Source organism: Mobula hypostoma, chromosome 7 (assembly GCF_963921235.1).
Source record: "Mobula hypostoma chromosome 7, sMobHyp1.1, whole genome shotgun sequence".
NCBI classification, from domain to species: Eukaryota; Metazoa; Chordata; class Chondrichthyes; order Myliobatiformes; family Myliobatidae; genus Mobula; species Mobula hypostoma.
Genome location: NC_086103.1, coordinates 14,610,392 through 14,629,755, shown reverse-complemented (window position 1 = coordinate 14,629,755; position 19,364 = coordinate 14,610,392). Strand labels below are relative to the sequence as shown.

Sequence of the window (19,364 nt, the reverse complement as noted above, 5' to 3'; positions counted from 1 at the left end):
CCACTACTTTATCATTTCCTGTCAGAGTCACCTTATCTACAGACACTTCTGTGCCTAGTGTTACTTTATGGGCATACAAATAGTCTATGTATAGAAGTTATCTCATGTATTTATATTTATTGTGTTTTTATTATTTGGTTCTTTATCTTATTGTGTTTTTCTTGTGCTACATCGGATCCAGAGTAACAATTATTTTGTTTTCCTGTACACTTGTGTTCTGGAAATGACATTAAACAATCTGGAATTGATTAGACTCCTGTTAGGATTCACAATCAACCTGCATTACTCTCTTCCTTATCTGGAAGCTGAAGGAGACTCCGTAAGCCAGCCAGCCTCTATATTTAGCTCCTTCACTTCATATCCCGGAGCTTGGTGACATTTCTGATCTTAACCTTCTCCATCATTTCCTGCCTTTTATTGCAGACTGTGACTGCCAAAATGCAAACTTTAATCATGTTCCTGGCCTCCTGCACATCCCTGAATCCAATCACCTCCGTCAGCACGGTCTTCAGTTGGCAGCGTGCTAACTTCCAGAATTCTCTGAGTCTTCTCTCAGATCAATCTATCTCCGATAAGTGACAGGCTCTCCAGCCCATCTTACATTTGATTTTTAAGCACCTGTCTGATGTGTTGATAGGGTGACAAAGAAGGCATATGGTATGTTGCCTTCATTAGTCAGGGAATTCAGTTCAAAAGCCACGAGGTAACGTTGCAGCTTTATAAAACTCTGGTTAGACCACACTTGGAATATTGTGTTCAGTTCTGGTCACTCATTCTTTTTACATTATATGTCAATGATTTGGATGACAGATTTATGGTTTTGTTGCAAGGTTTGCAGACGACATGAAGTTAGAAAAAGGGGCAGGTAGTTTTGAGGAAGTAGAGAGTCTACAGAAGGACTTAGACAGATGAGGAGAATAGGCAAAGAAGTGGCAGATGGAATACAGTGTGGGAAGTGTATGGCCATACACTTTGGTAGAAGAAAGGAAAAGGTTGACTATTTTCTAAATGGAGGGAAAATATAAAAAATCTGAGGTGCAAAGGGCCTTGGGAGTCTTTGCACATGATTCTCCAAAAGTTAATTTGAAGGTTGAATCTGTGGTGAGGAAGGAAAATGCAAGGTTAGAATTCATTTCAAGAGGGTGAGAATATAAAAGCAAGGATGTAATGTTGAGACTTTATAAAGCACTGATGAGGCCTCACTTGGAGTATTGTAACAGTTTTGGACCCAATATCTAAGAAAGAATGTGCTGAAACTGGAGAGGATTCAAAGGAGGCTCACGAAGATGATTCCAGGATTAATGGCTTGTCATATGAAGAGCATTTGGTAGTGGATGTGGAGGATGTTTCCTATGGTGGGAGTGTCTAAGACCACAGAACTCAGAATAAAGGTATGTCCTTTTAGAACAGGGATGAAGAGGAATTTCTTTAGCCAGAGAGTGGTGACTCTATGGAATTATTTGCACAGGCAGCTGAGGAGGCCAGGTCTTTATGTATATTTCAGGCAGAGGGTGATAGATTCTTGATTAGTCAGGGTATAAGAGAAACGGGAGGAGATTGGGGCCGAGAGGAGAAATGGTGGAGCAGACTCGATGAGCTCAACGGCCGACCTAATTCTACTCCTATATCTTATGGTCTTATTATAGGAAGGATGTGGAAGGTTAGAGAGGGTGCAGAGGAGATTTACCTGGCTATTGCCTGGTTTGGAGAGCATGTCTTATAAGGATAGGTTGAGCGAGTGATGGGTGTGTGGAACGCGCTGCCATAGATAATGGTAGAGGCAGATACATTAGGGACATTTAAGAGACTCTCGGATAGGCATATGGATGATAGAAACACACACAACACGCTGGAGGAACTCAGCAGGTCGGGCAGCATCTGTGGAAACGAACAGTCAACGTTTCAGGCTGAGACCCTTCGGCCCGAAACGTTGACTGTTCGTTTCCACGGATGCTGCCCGACCTGCTGAGTTCCTCCAGCGTGTTGCTTTGACCCCAGCATCTGCAGAGTATTTTGTGTTTACGATATGGATGATAGAAAAATGGAGGGTTATGTGGGAGGGAAGGGTTAGATTGATCTTAAGAGTAGGTTAGAAGGTCGGCACAACATTGTGGGCCGAAGGGCCTGTACTGTGCTGTAATGTTCCACGTTCTATTCTTAGACTAGATTTGCTGCACTAACTGAGGGGGTGGTGGAACCAGAGACTCTCACAACATTTAAGAAACATTTTGGAGTGCACTTAAATTCAATTTCAAGTTGAAGTTTAGTTTTATTTGATTGTTCATTTATACAACCAAATGAAACAACATCACCACGGTGTACCCACACATGGGACACAAACAGTATTACCACAAATAAGTTAATTAAATATAATTCAAAATGCATGTGAACTGCACAGCCCAGGTAAACAGTAAACAGCTCGCTGTCCTCGTGACGAGACCTCAGTGGTGACAGGCTTTTCATTAGTCTCACAGCCTGAGGGAAGAAGCTGTTACCCAGTCTGGCAGTCCTAGTCCTGATGCTCCTGTACCTCCTCCCTGATGGTAGTGGGTCAGAGAGATTGTGGGATGGGTGGTAGGGATTCTCACCGAGGAATAGAGTGTATTAGACTCGGTGTTTAAGGCACAAGGATGTTGGTAAACTGAATGCAAAACTAGTGATTAGCTTTAATTGTTACATGTACAGCGAAACATACAGTGAAATGTGCAATTTGTGTCAACAACCAACACAGTCTGAGGACGTGCCTGGATGTTGCTGCATTTCTGGTGCCAATGTAGTATGCTCACAACTAACCCATATGTCCTTGGAACCAGGGCACCCAGGGGAAACACACTGTGTCAGAAGTAGAACTGAAACTCCACACAGACAGGATTGAACCTGCGTCTTCAGAGCTGTGAGACGTAGAATATAGAACACAGCACAGTACAGGCCCTTCGGCCCACAATGCTGAGCCAAGATCAATCTAACCTTTTCCTCCCATGAAGTCCTTAACTTTTTAAAAAATCATCCATGTGCTCATCTAAGAGGCTCTGAAATGTCCTTAATATATGCGTTCTGCCACCAAACCTGGCAACGGATTACACGCACCCATCTCTCTCTGTCTAAATAAAAACCTACCTCTGACATCACCCCTATACTTTCCTCTAATCACCTTAAAGTTATGCCCCCTCATATTCATAATTTCCACCCTGGTTTAAAGAATCTGGCTATCCACGCCTCTTGTCATCTTGTCCACCTCTATCAAGTCACCTCTCATTCCCCTTCTCTCCAAAGAGAGAAGCCCGAGCTCACTCAACCACTCCTAAGACATGCTCTCTATTCCAGGCAGCATCCTAGTAAATCTCCTCTGCACCCTCTCTGACGTTTCCACATCCTTCCTGTAATGAGACAACCTGAACTGAACATAATATTCCAGGTGAAGGCAAACCAGGGTTTTTCAGAGCTGCAACATTTTATCTCTCGAACTCAATCCCTTGTCTAATGAAGGCCAACACACCGTACACCTTCTTAACCACCCTGTCAACTTGTACAGCAACTTTGAGGGATATATGGATGTGGACCCCAAGATTCCTGTTTCTCCGCAGTGCAAATAATCCTGCCACTAACCCTGTATTCTGCCTTCAAAATTGACCTTCCAAAGTGAATCACTTCACTTTACCAGATTGAACACCATCTGCCACATCTCAGCCCAGCTCTGCATCCTATCAATGTTCTGTTGTAAACTACAACAACCTTCTACACGATCCACAACTCCACCAACCTTCATGTCACCTGCAAATTTACTAACCCACCCTTCCACTTCCTCATCCTAGTTATTTATAAAGACAAAGCGCAGCTCCCTGAACAACTCCCTGTGGAAAATGACCGGTCACTGATCTCCAGGCAGGATACACTACAGTTACAACCTCCCTCACCCTTCTATAGGCAAGCTGATTCTGAATCCACACAGCCAAGTTTCCCAGGGTCCTGACTTTCTGAATGAGCCTACCATGAGGGACCTCATCAAATTCCTTACTAAAATCCATATACACCACATCCATTGCTCTACCTTCATCAATCAAGCTCATGCCCCTCAAATCATGTTGACTGTCCCTATGGTGAAGGGTTAGAATAGTGGAGTAGTTTGATATAAGACCATAAGACATAGCAGAATTAGGCCATTTGGCCCATCAAGTCTGCTCCACCATTCCATCGTGGCTGATTTATTATCTCAACCTCATTCTCCTGCCTTCTCCAGGTAACCTAATTATGAACCTATCAACTTTGGCTTTAAATAAACCCAATGACATGGCCTACATAACTTCCACAGACTGACCACCTTCTGCTAGCTCTATAGAATCCTGGTTAGACCACACTTGGAGTATTGCTTTCAGTCGTTCGCTTCATTACAGGAAGGCTATGGAAACTTCAGAGAGAGCACAGAGGAGATTTAGGTCCATATGGGTCGACATAACATTGTGGGTGCTGTACTGTTCTTTGTGTATGTTTCTCGGGAGACGCTGATATAAAGTCTATGTGGACAACATCTCCCCAGTAGGACATTTCTATGTTGTAGGCGCTATACAAATGCAGGTGTTAAGACCAATACGTTTCTTTTCTCTTCCAGCTCCGGGGCTCCCGGACGATGCGGAGACCTCTCCGTCGCCACCGGCCACTCGGGAACTGCTGCTACACATACCGGAGGGGTTGGCCGAGGGAGCGGCCGTGGCCGTGGTGGAAGCACCGGGGCCGGGCGTGGAGTGCCGGCTGGAGGCAGGACCGGGCGGCGGCAGCTTCGGGCTGCGGCGGGCATCGGGAAGCAGATTCACGTTGGTGACCCGTACCGTTCTGGACCGGGAACAGCGGGCCGAGTACAACCTGACGCTGGTTACCGAGAACGGCAGCTGGAGCGGGCGCCCCGCCAGCCTCACCATTCGGCTGAAGGACGAGAACGACAACCCGCCAGTTTTCCATCAGAGCGCTTACCGGGCGCTGGTGATAGAGAACGAGCCCTCCAACCGCACCATCCTGACGGTGGCGGCGTCGGACCGGGACTCGGGCGCCAACGGGCGAGTCACTTACTCCATCGTGAGCCCGGCGGTGCCGTGGCCACTCGCCGTGCACCCGACCACCGGCGCCATCTACTCGGTGGCGCCGCTCGACTACGAGCGCGCTCAGCACCTGGACCTGGTGGTGGAGGCGCGCGACGGCGGGCACCCGCCCGCGCGCGCTACCGTGCCCGTCCGCCTGGATGTGGGCGACCTCAACGACAACAGCCCGATGTTCACGGCGCCGGTAGAGCGTCGGCTGACGGTGGCGGGAGTAGGCGGCGGGTGCGCTAACGGGGAGCCGCCGGGTGGACGGGGCCTGCTGCTGCCGGTCACGGTGGTGAAAGCGGTGGACGCCGACTCCGGTCGCAACGGGGAGCTGGTGTACGAGTTGGCGGCGGAAGAAGGCGACGGGAGCGGCGTCTTCCAGCTGGACAGCGGCGGGGAGCTGCGAGTCAACGTGTGTGGGGTCAGCCACCTGCTGGAACGGGAGTGGCGGGCGACCGTGCGAGTCCGTGACCGGGGCACCCCCAGTCGTTCGGCCAGCACTGTCCTGACTATCTCATTCGTGGCGGCGGCGACCAGCGCGAGTCTCGGCCGGCCAGTGTTGACCGGCATCGCCCTGGGCGCCGTTTGCGGGACAATACTGCCAGTGCTGCTGGTGTGGTGGGCGGTTTGCGGTAGGCGGCGGCGGCGGAGGGACGGCGGCGCCTACAATTGTCGGCGGGCCGAGACCGACTATCGGCAGCAGCCCCGCCGCCCCGAGCGCCGGATCCAGAAGACCGACATCACTCTGCTGCAGCGTTCCCGCATCGAGCCGACGGAGCGCCAGCCGGACGTCCCGTGTCCCGTCCCCCGCGGGGAACCGGATCCCCGGCACCGGCAGCTGCTGCGGGAGCTCGTCCGATTGTCCCGGGCCGGTTGCCCCGATGGCTATCTGGAACTGGCCGCCGGCTCTCCGCACGTCCAGGTGAGCGGGTTACTGGACGGTCCTTCCGCCGCCGGTATGGTCTCCAGGAACGGGCGTGAGGAGGGAGGTTTACAAACTGTTGGGGCCTTTCCAATATGGTTCAGGGCGGTGCGGGAACAGGTTCAATCGGTCTGCACCACCAACATTCTCCGATAAACTCGTCCCAGTTGCCGGGATTTAGAACACTGCCCTTCCGCACACAATGTTGTGCTGACGTTTGAACCCACACCAAAATAATCCCAGCGGATGATTAGATTAGATTAGATTAGATTCAATTTTATTGTCATTGTGCCGAGTACAGATACAAAACCAATGAAATGCATTTATCAACTGACCAGAAATGCAAAGAATAGTGTTATTTACAAAATAACTCCGAATAAAAAGTAAGTGTTACAGCACACAAATATAAAAGTACTGAGACAGCACGATATGGGTGCAATACTGCTTAGCCCTGTGATGTGAGGTTCAGCAGGGTCACAGCCTCAGGGAAGAAGCTCTTCCTGTGCCTGCTGGTGTGGGAGCGGAGGCTCCTGTGGTGCCTACCGGATGGGAGGAGAGTAAAAAGTCCACTCTTGAGATACACCCTTGATAAAACTTATCGGCACCCAATTGCCCACCATTGAGAACATCTACCATAAACGCTGCCTGGGCAGGGCGAAAAGCATTATCAAGGATGCATCTCACCCTAACCATGGACTTTTTACTCTCCTCCCATCCGGTAGGCACCACAGGAGCCTCCGCTCCCGCACCAGCAGGCACAGGAAGAGCTTCTTCCCTGAGGCTGTGACCCTGCTGAACCTCACATCACAGCGCTAAGCAGTATTGCATCCATATCGTACTGTCTCAGTACTTTTATATTTGTGTGCTGTAGCACTTACTTTTTATTCGGAGTTATTTTGTAAATAACACTATTCTTTGCATTTCTGGTTAGATGCTAACTGCATTTCATTGGCTTTGTATCTGTACTCGGCACAATGACAATAAAGTTGAATCTAATCTAATCTAATCAACCTAACCCTTCTCTCCTACATATCCCTCCATTTTTCTATCATCCATGTGCCTATCTAAGAGTCTCTAATGTTCCTGCCTCTACCACCACCTCTGGCAGCACGTTCCACACACCCACCACTCTGTGTAAAAAAAAAAACACTACCTCTGACATCCCCCCCACCATACTTTCCTCTAATCACCTTAAAATTATCCCCCCTAGTATTAGCCTGTTGTCCGGGGGAGGCGGGGGTGGGGTTATCCGCTCGATCTATGTCTCTTAACATCTCTACATGTCTATTATGCCACCTGTCCTCCTCCATCGCTCCAAAAGGAGCTCGCTCAAACTTTAGACTTGACGAAACAAGAGGGATTAAAGGAGGAGGGGGTGGTGTTACTAGTCAGGGGAAATGTCACGGCAGTGCTCCATCAGGACAGACTGGAGAACTTCACTAGTGAGGTGATATGGGAAATAAGAAAGTTATGAACACGTTAATGGAGTTATATTGCAGACTACCCAACAGTGCTAGCGATTAAGAGGAACAAATTTGTAAAGAGATCGCAGACTGCTACAAGAAACATAAGGTTGTTATAGTAACACACACACAAAAATGCTGGTGATCGCAGCAGGCCAGACAGCATCTATAGGAAGAAGTACAGTCGACGTTTCGGGCCAAGACCCTTCATCCTGACTGTACTTCCTATAGATGCTGCCTGGCCTGCTGCATTCACCAGCATTTTTTGTGTGTGTTGCTTGAATTTCCAGCATCTGCAGATTTCCTCGTGTTCAGGTTGTTATAGTAGGTGATTTTAATTTTCCATATATTGACTGGGAATCCCACACTGTAAAAGAACTAGTTGGGATAGAGTTTGTTAAATGTGTTCAGGAAAGTTTCACTCATCAGAATGCAGAAGTCCCAATGAGAGAGTGTGCGACACTGGATCTCCTATTAGGGAATGAGACAGAGCAAGCGACAGAAGTTTACGCAGGGGAACACTTTGCATTCAGTGACCCCAATGCCATTAATTTCAAACTAAAATGGAAAAAGACAGCTCTGGTCCTGGGTAGAAACTCTAAATTTGAAAAAAGCCAATTTTGATGGTATCAGAAATAATCTGACAAGTGTGGACAGGCTGTTTTTTGGCAAAGGTGAACTTGGAAAGTGGGAGGCCTTCAAAAATGAAATTTTGAGAGTGCAAAGCTCATATGTGCCTGTCAGAATAAAAGGTAAAGATAACAAGGGTAGGCAACCTTGGCTTTCAAGAGATATTGAGGCCCTGGTTAAGAGAACAAAGGAGGTACATAGCAGGTATAGGCAGGTAGGATCAAATGAGGTGCTTATGAAGTTATAAGAAATACAAGAGAATGCTTGAGGAAGAAATCAGGAGGGTTAAAAGAAGGCATGAGGTTGCCCTAGCAGACAAGGTGAAGGAGAATCCTAAAGGATTTACGGATATGTTAAGGGCAAAAGGATTGCAAGGGACAAAATTGGTCCTCTGGAAGCTCAAAATGGTGATCCATGTGTGGTGCCAAAATATGGAGCCAGATGAGGGAGATCTTAAATGCATCTCAGGAGATGGATGCTGAGTCTATAGAAATGGCATTAACCTCATGGACCCTGTACAGATTACAGAGGAGGAGATGTTTGCTAACCTGAGGCCAGTCAGGGTGGATAAATCAGGGTGTTATGTACTTGGATTTTCAAAAGGCCTTTGACAAGATGCCAGACATGAGGCTGCTTAGCAAGCTACGAGCCCGTGGTTTTACGGGGAAGTTTCTAGCATGGATAAAGCAGTGGCTGAATGGCAGGAGGCAAAGAGTGGGAAGTATACAGGAGAGTGAGGGGATCATCGATCGGAGTTGCAGGGAAGTAGTCACCCCTAAGCTGCAGGAGGTGGGTAGCTGGATGACTGTCTAGAGAAGGAATGGGAAGGTGAGCACCCCCATGGCCATCCCCTCAATGATACCTTTCGGGATACCATTGCAGGGATGACCTCTCAGGAGAATGCCACAGAGACCAGGTTACTGGCACTGAGTATGGGTCTGTGGCGCAGGAGGGAAAGAGGGAGAAGAGGGGAGAGGTAGTGATGGGGGACTCGATAGTGAGGGGAACAGACAGGAAATTCTGTGGACATGAACAGGACACCCAGATGTTATGTTGCCTCCCAGGTGCCAGAGTCGGGGACATCTCGGATCACATCCACAACATTTTGGAGAGGGAGGGAGAGCAGTCGGATGTCTTGGTAGATATTAGTACCAATGACATAGGAAGGAAAAGCAATGAGGTCCTGAAAAGAGAATTTAGACAGCTAGGTAGAAAGCTGAGAAGCAGGACCTCCCAGGTAGTAATTTCTGTATTGTTTCCTGTGCCATGCGCCAGTGAGGGTAGAAACAGAATAAATTAACAGATAAATGCATGTCTGAGAAGCTGTTGCAGGGGGCAGGGCTTCAGGTTCTTGAATCATTGGGATCTCTTCTGAGCGAGGCTTGGCCTGTACAAAAATGGCAGGTTGCACCTGAACCTGAGGGGGACCAATATTCTTGCTGGGAGGTTTTTTGGAGCTGTTGGGGGGTTTAAACTAATGTGGCAGGTGGATGGGAGCCGGGGTGAAGGGACTCAGGCTAGGACAGATGATAAATAAGCAAAGATAGCTTGCATTCAGACTGTCAGGAAGGGCAGGCAGATGATAGGACAAAATTGCAGCCAGCAGGGTGAGTATCAGTCATTAGGGATGCAGAATCAAAAAGGGTAGCAAATACAGCACTCAGAATGTTGTATCTCAATGCACAGAGTATAAGGAATAAGGTGGATGATCTTGTTGCACTATTATAGATTGTTGGATATGACATTGTGGCCATCACTGAATTGTGGCTGAAGGATGGTTGTAGTTGGGAGCTGAATATCCAAGTTTATGCATTGTAACAGAGGGATAGGAAGGTACGCGGAGGGGGTGGGGTGGCTCTGCTGGTAAAGAATGGCATCAGATCATTAGAAAGTTGTGACATAGGATCGGAAGATGTTGAATCCTTGTGGGTTGAGTGAAGAAACTGCAAGATAAAAGGACCTTGTAACAGTCATATACACGCCTCCCAACAGTAGGTGGGATGTGTACTGCAGATTACAATGGGAAATAGAAAAGGTGTGTCAAAAGGGGATTGTTATGGTAGTCATGAGAGATTTTAACTTGCAGGTCGATTAGGAAAATCAGGTTGGTAATGGATCTCAAGAGAATGAATTTGTTGAATGCCTATGAGATGGCTTTTTAGAACAGTTTATCATTGAGCCTATTAGGAGATCAGCTATACTCGTTTGGGTGTTATGTAATGAACTGGAAGTGATTAGGGAGCTTAAGGTTAAGGAACTCTTAGACGGCAGTGATCACAATGTGATTGAGTTCAACTTGAAATTTGAGAGGTACATAATAAAGTCTGACGAGGCAGTATTTCAATGGAGTAAAGGAAAGTAATGTTGACCAAGGTAAATTGGAAAGAAGTGCTGGCAGGGATGACAGTAGAGCAGCAATAGATGATTTTCTGGGAAAAATGAGGAAGATGTAGGATAGATGTATCCCAAAAGCAAAGAAATCCTCAAATGGGAAAATACTACAACCATGACTGAAAGAGGTAGCGGTCGAGATTGTGGAGGCAGTAATGATCTTTCAAGAATCATTGGACTCCGGCATAGTGCCAGAGGACTGGAAAATTGCAAATGTCACTCCACTCTAAGAAAGGAGAAAGGCAGCAGAAGGGCTAGTTAGCCTGACCTCAGTGGCTGGGAAGATGTTTTAGTCAATTGTTATGGATAAGGTTATGGAGTACTTTGTGATACAGGACAAGATAGGACAAAGTCAGCATGGTTTCCTTATGGGAAAATCTTGCCTGATGAACCTGTTGGAATTCTTTGAGGAGACTACAATTTGGAGATGAGGAGGAATTTCTTTAGCTAGAGAGTGGAGTGGTGGATCTGTGGAATTTGTTGCCACAGGGAGCTGTGGAGGCTAAGTCGTTATGTATAGTTAAGGCAGAGGTTGACAGATTTTTGATTGGTCGGGGCATGAAGGGATATTTGAATTGAATTTATTTAAATCTTGCATCCATCCCACAAAATAAGGGAGTAAGAATCTTTGTGTTATGACTGTGTTGCCATGTACAGAAATATGAGTTTAAAAATCTATAATTGCTTGTAGAAAGAAGTTGTCCTGTAGCCTGTTGGTCCTGGCTTTAAAGCTATGGTATCATTTGCCAGACGGAAGCAGCTACAACAGTTTATGGTTGGGTGATTGGTGTCCCCGATAATCTCCCAGCCCTTCTTTCTGCATCTGCTGCTGTAAATGTCCTCAATGGTGGGAAGTTCACATCCACAGATGCGCTGGGCTGTCCGTACCACTCTCTGCAATGCCCAGCGATCAAGGTTGGTGCAGTTCCCATACCAGGCGGTGATAGAGCCAGTCAGGATGCTCTCAATGGTGCCCTGCAGAAGGTCTTGAGGATTTGGGGGCTCATGCTGAACTTTTTCAGTCACCTGAGATGGAAGAGATGCTGTGTGCTTTTTTGCCACACAGCTGGTGTGTACAGTCTAGGTGAGATCTTTGGTGATGTGTATACCGAGGAACTTGAAGCTATTTACCCTCTCAACTGCAGGCCCATTGCTGTTGATCAGGGCGAGTCTGTCTCTGTTCCTCCTGTACCCCACGATCAGCTCTTTTGTTTTTTGGACATTGATGGAGAAGTGGTTATCTTGGCACCACTGCCAAGGTGTCAACCTCTATTCTGTAGGCTGACTCATCACTGCTAGAGGTAAGGCTGATCAAAGTTGTGTCATCTGCGAATTTGATCAGCAGATTGGGGCTGTGTGTGACAGCACAGTTGTGAGATACAGGGCGAACACAGGAGATTGGGGCTGAGGGGAAAATTGGATCAGCCAGTATGAAATGGTAGGTCTTGTCTAACCAATTTTGTAGAGCTTTTTGGGGAAATTAGCAGGGAAGTGGATGAAGGCAAGACAGTGGATGTTGTCTACATGGATTTCAGTAAGGCATTTGATAAGGTCCTCAACGGGAGGTTGGTCAAGAAAGTTCAGTCGCTTGGCATTCAGGATCAGTAAATCCTGTAAATTGGATTAGACATTGGCTTTGTGGAAAAAGCCAGACAGTGGTAGTTGAGTGTTGCCTTTCTGACTGGAGGCCTGTGACATGTGATGTGCCGCAGGGATTGGTGCTGTGTCTGTTGTTGTTTGTCATCTGTATCAGTGATCTGGATGATAATGTGATTAATTGGATCAGCAAATTTATATTAGATTAGTTTATGAGGACCAGAGTTTTAACTCATGGCCCGTATCCCTCTAAACTGTTCCTATCCCTGTACCTGTCCATTAAGTGTTATTAATGTACCTGCCTCAACCACTTTGTCTGGCAGCTCGTGGCAGCCTGTTCCATACTTGGACCACCCTCTGAGTGAAAAGATTGTTATTAGATCTCTTCCCTCTTACATTAAACTTCTGCTGTCTTGTGTTTGAGTCCCTGACCCCTGGAAAAACGCTGTGTGCATTCACCCTATCTGTGCCCCTCATGTTTTATACACCTCTACAGGGAAAACTCTGATTGCAAACCTCCACTGTTTGTGGCTACTCCCACTCACAGGGAAGGCTTCGAGAGTAAACGCTGATGAAAACTCTGGAGCTGGTGTGCCTAGTGCAGTCCTACATTGAGTTCATCGCTGACTGTCAACTCCTGCAATGCTGCTGGTGCCAAACTGTATCGGTCTCTGCCATTCCTTTGGATTCAGCAGCTGGGTGACAACAGCTTGTTCTCCATATTGTGCGCCCTGGCTTGTGTATCGACTTCACAGCTAGGGTGCAACATCCATGGTCAGTTCCAGCCTCTAGAGGGTCAATCCCTCATTTCCCACGCTCCAATGAATAAAGGCCCAACCTCTCTCCGTAACTCAGTCCCTCAAGTCCTGGCAATATCCTCAAAAATTTCCTCTGCACTCTTTCCAGCTTTTTGGCATGTTTTCCTACAGCAGGCTGACCAGAACTGAACTCCATATTGCAAATGTGGCCCCACCAATGGTTAGAGTTCTACAGCTGGGAAACTGGGCCTGCAGTCCACTGTAGCAATGCTAGCCATCTGGTACCCACCACGTAACCATCCCAACTAACCATCTGCTGGGGGAATTCAGCAGGTCTAGCCGTATCTGATGGAGTCCAGCAGGGGGAAGGAATGATTGATGTTTTAGGTTGACACCCTGCATTAGGACACACATCCCCAACTCCATCCCATAGATGCTGCTAGACCTGCCAGGTTCTTCCAGCAGATCCCATCCCCTGTGTCTCCAAGTCCCAATCTGCCCCCTGCCGGCCTGCCTGTCCTCGGCCTCCTCCACTGCGAAGGCTGAGGCCACTAAACACAAACTAGAGTAACTAACTGCCTCTCATATTCCTCTGGGTCATCTATAGCCCAACAACATGAATACTGAACTCTCCAATTTATGGTAACCTGTTCCATCTAGAATCAGAGTCATAGAGCACTACAGCACAGAAATAGGCCCGTTGGCCCATCAAGTCTATGCCAGACCATTAATCTGCCTTGTCCCATCGATCTGCACCTCGATCATAGTCCTCCATTCCCTCCTATCCATGTACCAATCCAAATTTCTCTTAGATGTTGCAATCGAACCTGCATCCACCACTTGTGCTGGTAGTTCATTCCACCCTCTGAGTGAAGAAGTTCCCCCTCGGGTTCCCCTTAAACATTTCACCTTTCACCCTTCTGGAGAAATGCTGCTCCTCTCTGTACCTTTTCTCTCTCCTCCTGATTAACCCTGATCCTCCTCCCCCAGGGCGTTCCAACCTGGGGCCCGTGGCATAACCTCTGCCCTACACCCACTCCAGCCCCTGTCACCTCGTTTCTTTCCCCTCCATCTGTCCATCACCCACACACTGAATCAAGGAACTCACTCCCCAAAAGCACAGTGGGGGTGGTTTCACCAGCAGGACAGCTGTGGCTTACATGGAGTCTTTGTTCGTTCCTCTGAAAACAATGACAATATAAAAGGAAAGTGGGGTTGAGAGGAATAATAAATCTGCCATGATGGAATGGCAGAGCAGACTTGATGGGTTGAATGGCCTAATTCTGCTCCTTTGTCTGCTGGTCCTATACATGTAAGTTCTCCATGTAAATGTAATGGCCATTTCTGTCTATGTCACTCTTTCCCTCAGTGAGTTCCAAACCCCTGGCTTCTATCCTGCTGTGATAAGACTATTGAACGCTTTTCTTAATCTATCCATCTAGGAACAGGCCCTTCCAGCACGACAAGCCGCACAACTACTAAACCCCAGCCTAATCACAGGGCAATTTACAATGACTAGTTAACCTACTAACCAGCATCCATCATCAGAGATTCCCACCACCCAGGACACGCTCTCTTCTCACTGTTGCCATCAGGAAGATGATACAGGAGTCTCGGGACTCACATCACCAGGCTCAGGAACAATCATAACCTCTCAACCATCAGGCTCCTGAACCAGAGGGGACAGCTTCACTCAACTTCACTCGCCCCATCAATCAACTGTTCCCACTCTTTATCTCATGTTCTTGATATCTATTGTTTATTTCGTTTACTATTATTATTTCTTTCTGTTTGTATTTGCAGAGTTTGTTCTCTTTTGCACATTGCATGAGCACCCGGTTGATGCGGTCTTTCATTGATTCTGTTATGGTTATTATCCTATGATAGATTTATTGGGCATGCCCACAAGAAAACAAATCTCAGAGTTGTACATGGTGACATATATGTAGTTTGGTAATAAACTTGCTTTGAGCTTTGAAGTTGGACTGTGGGAGGAAACCGGAGCACCTGGAGGCAACCCACCCTCTTACAGGAAGGGCAGACAGCATTGTGATTGAGCTCCAAACCCTGATGCTTGATCTGTAATTGCTGCGTACAAACCATGGTCCCCTAAGTACGATAAGACAGACTCTCAACCTGAATCCACCTCATTGTGATACTTGTACCTTATTGTCTGCCTGCACTGCACTTTCTCTGTAACTGTGACACTTCATTCTGCACTTGTCCTTGTCCCTTGTTCTACCTCAATGCACCGAGTAATGAAATAATCCATGGTCGATATACAAAACAAAGCTTTTCACTGTACCTCGGTCAGTGTGACAATTTACCAGAATACCCTCTGGGCGAACACTGTTCAGCTGACCTCTCCTAGAATCCATTCACCAATTACACTCAGTCTTGTCCACGACTCTGCAATAACCTAGAGTCTGGGGTGCCACAGTAATACAGCGGATAGCGCGAGGCTGTTACAGCTCAGAGGGTCGGGTTTGGAGTTCAATTCTGTCGCTGTCTGTAAGGAGTTTGTACGCTCCCCCCGTGACTGTGTGGGTTTCCTCCGGGTGCTCCGGTTTCCTCCCACAGTCCAAAGATGCACGGTGAATTGGTCATTGTAAATTGTCCCATGATTAGACTCGGGTTGCTGGGCAGTGCGGCTCGAAGGGCCAGAAGAGCCTGTTCGGAGTTGTATCTCTAAATAAATTAGTTAATTCATATAAAAATTAGATTAGTTCATTTTGGGAGGACCTTTGAAAGGAGAGCAATGGCCCAGTGAACCCTGACACAAATCCTGATGGAGGGTCTCAGCTTAAAATATCGACTGTTTATTCCTCTCCATGGATGCTGCCTGACCTGCTGCGTTCCCCCAGCATTCTGTGTGTGTTGCTGTCAGATTTCCAGCATCTGCAGAATCTCGTATGTTTACAGATTTTCCTTTCTGTTCTACAGCAAATCTCCCAGCTGCTCTCCCTTTTACATCAGGGACAGTTCCAGGCCAGGCCAAACTTTCGCGGAAATAAATATTTAAAAAACTACAGGTAAGTTCTTGGATCTGAGGAAGGTTAAAGGAAGTTTGAGATGGATGGTGTGTTATTCACTGGAACATTGGAGAATGAGGTGACCTTACAGAAGTATAGAAAATCATCAGGATGAATGCACAGTTTGATAGGGTAGTTCATTTTAAAATATTTTAAAAGATAAAGTTTCTAAAGATTGGATTTATTTGCTTTTAAGATTAACATTTAAATTTGTAAGATTAGCTTTATTTGTCATGTACATCAAAAAATGCAGTGAAATACTTTGTTTTCATCAACAACTAACACAGGCCTGGGGGCAGCCTGCAAGTGTCACCATGGTCTGGCACCAACATAGCATGTCCGCAAGTTACTAACAATAACTAATCCATGTGCCTGGAGTGTGGGAGGAAATGGGAGCACCCGGAGGAAGCCCATGTGGGCATGGGGGAAGTGTATAAACTCCTTACAGGCAGCAGCAGTCAGTGATGTCTGACACTGCAAAGTGTTGTGCTAACTCCTAAACTACCAGGGTGGTTAAGAAGGTGTATGGCATGTTGGTCTTCATTAGACAGGGAACTGGATTCAAGAGTCACGAGATAATGTTGCAGCTTTACAAAACTCTGGTTACACCACACTTGGAGTGTCGTGTTTGGTCCTGGTCGCCTCATTATAGGAAGGATTTGAAGCTTTAAATCGAGTACACAGGAGATTTACCAGGATGCTGCCTGGATTAGAGAGCATGTCTTATGAGAAGAGGTTGAGTGAGCTGGGGCTTTTCTGTTTGGAGAGAAGGAGGATGAGGGCTGACTTGGTAGAGGTGTAGAAGATGATAAGAGGTATAGATCAGGTGAACAGACAAAGACTTTTTCCCAGGGTGGAAATGGCTAATACGAAGGGGTATAATTTTAAGGTGAATGGAGGAAAGTATAGAGGAGATGTCACAGGTAGATTTTTACGCGGAGAGTGGTGGGTATATGGAATCCACTGCCAAAGTTGGAGGCAGAGGCAGATACATTAGGGACATTTAAGAGTCTTTTTGATAGGCACATGGATGATAGAAAAATGGAGGACTATGTGGAAGGAAGGGTTAGATTGATCTTAGAGGTTAAAAGATCGACACAACATCATGGGCTGGAGGATCTGTACTGTGTTGTAGTGATCTGTGTTCTGTTTATTTAGAGGTACAGCCTAATCACAGGACAATTTACAATAACCTATTAGTCTACCAATTGGACTGTGAGAGAAAACCAGAGCACTGTACCTGGAGGAAGAACTTATAAACTCCTTGTAGATAGCTGCAGAATTGAACTCTGAGGCCCCAAGCTGTAACTGTGGTGCCCGAATATTCTTTTTCCCAGGGTTGGAGAATCAAGACCCAGAGGGCTCCCCACACCCACCACGCTCCCCCCACCATGGTCCCCTCCCCAGCACGACCCCACCACACTCTGTGCCCCACCATGCCCCAGTATATTTCCTCCACCCCGGTAAGGTGGTGCGTTGTGACTGTTGATTTTGAGAGTGTATTCCCCCTGCAGGGCAGCAACGCCTGAAGCAGACAGAGGCAGCCTCAAGGACAGCGGGCAGGGGGAGAGCGAGGAAGGGGAGAGCGACAGCGACGGAGGAAGGACATCGCCCATCGACCAGCTGCTGGAGGACGGGCTGACTGAGCTGCTGGCCGGCGGGAGCTGGACGTCACCGACAGGTGAGAGACATCTGTCCCACTCCGAGTGGGGAGAAGGGAGCCAAAGTACGTCTGGCTGAGCGTCTTTGTGACAGGGTGGTGGTGCCAAGGGAGCAGGTCTCTGTATCTGACCTAATCATCTTTTGTTTCTTTGTTTTAAAGATAAATCTATTAATACATCAAAAATCACATTACATGAAATTTTAATGTGATTATTTATGATTTTGTTTTTCATTTTTTAGACATTTTATGATTTTATTTCCTGAACATAGGAAAATCATTGGAGATTTGCAGGTATATAAAATTAAGAGGGGTAAATGCTAGCAAGGTTTTTTCACAGGGTTATGGGTTAAGGGTGAAGGGTGAATTATTTAAGGGGAACCTGAGGGGAAATTCTTCACTCAGAGGGTGGGATGAGTGTTGAACGAGCTGTCAGTGGATTCAGGGTTGATCTCAACTTTCCATTCATTTATCTGTTTGTTTGTTTATTATTTTTTATTTAGCGATACAGGGCAGAACAGGCCCTTCTGGCCTAACAAGCCGAACCACCCGGTAACCGACTGATTTAATCCGAACCTAATCACAGGGCAATTTACAATGACCAATTACCCTACTAACCCGTACGTCTTTAGACTGTGGGGCAAAACTCACACACTCACAGGGAGAACATACAAATTCCCTACAGACGATGCCAGAATTGAACTCCAAACTCTGTATGCCCTGAGCTGTAATAGCGCCAGCTAACTGCTACGTAACTGTGGATTAAAGTTTAAAAGTAGAATAAAATACAAAATAAATAGGGATGCTCTGTAGCGTAATGTTTTGCAGTACCAGTGACCCGGGTTTGATTCTCACTGCCATCTCTACATTCTCCTCGTGACCACGTGGGTTTCCTCTGGGTGCTTTGGTTTCCTCCCACATTCCAAAGATGTACCAGTTAGGGTTAGTGAGTCGTGGACGTGCTATGTTGGCACTGGAAGTGTGGTGACACTTGCGGGCCTCTCCCAGCACATCCTTGGACTGTGTTGGTTGTTGACACAAACAACGCATTTCACTGTATGTTTTGACGTACATGTTCTAATTTTAAATGTCATCTTCTAGTAAATCCTTTACTCAACCTCTTACTGTAGAGTGACAAGAAGCAAGATGTGCCAGGACTAGAGAGCCTGAGTTAGAGATAGGAGTACAGTATTTATTCCTTAGAACATAGGAGACTGAGGCTGACCTTAGGGCCATGTGAACACACACCAGGGAAAGGGAATCTAACACTAGAGGGCAAAGGTTTAAGGTGAGAAAGGAAAGATTTAAAAGGAACCTGGGTCATGGGTCAGCACCAGCAGTCCATTCACACTTTGGGAGTAACTGCTTCACATAGAGGGTGGCAGATACAAACTACCCCCCAGGCAGGGACAATAACAACGTGTTAGCATACGGATAAGCACGTGGAAAGCGTTCGATGGATGCGGACCATGGGTCCATCTTAGCTGGGCAGCTTGGTTGGCCTGGTGAGTTAGACTGAAGGGCCTGTTTCTGTGTTTGATGACTATTTTTAAAACACACATGCATGTCCCAGAGAAGGGGCTGCAGTTGACCACGTAGCGTGTCCCCTCCCTCCCAGGACATGCTCTCTTCTCACTGCTGCCATCAGCAAAAAGGTACAGAAACCTCAGGGTTCACACCACCAGGTTCAGGAACAGTTATTACCCCTCAACCATCAGGTTCCTGAACCAGAGGGGATTACTTCGCTTGCCCCACCACTGAACTGTTTTCAAAACCTATGGACACACTTTCAAGGACTCCTCATCTCATGTTCTCAATATTTATTAATTTTATTATT

The 19,364-nt window shown here is 47.0% G+C and overlaps 1 protein-coding gene across 1 annotated transcript in view; it reads left to right on the top strand.

The window, feature by feature from the left end:
• The window catches only part of pcdh12 (protocadherin 12), a 35,050-nt gene that overhangs the window by 6,285 nt on the left and 9,401 nt on the right, over positions 1 to 19,364 (top strand). Inside the window, exons 2-4 of the mRNA XM_063053062.1 lie at positions 4,607 to 5,997; positions 15,779 to 15,867; positions 17,382 to 17,548. Of these exons, the coding sequence (XP_062909132.1) occupies positions 4,607 to 5,997; positions 15,779 to 15,867; positions 17,382 to 17,548 (1,647 nt within the window). The remainder of the gene's footprint in view (positions 1 to 4,606; positions 5,998 to 15,778; positions 15,868 to 17,381; positions 17,549 to 19,364) is intronic.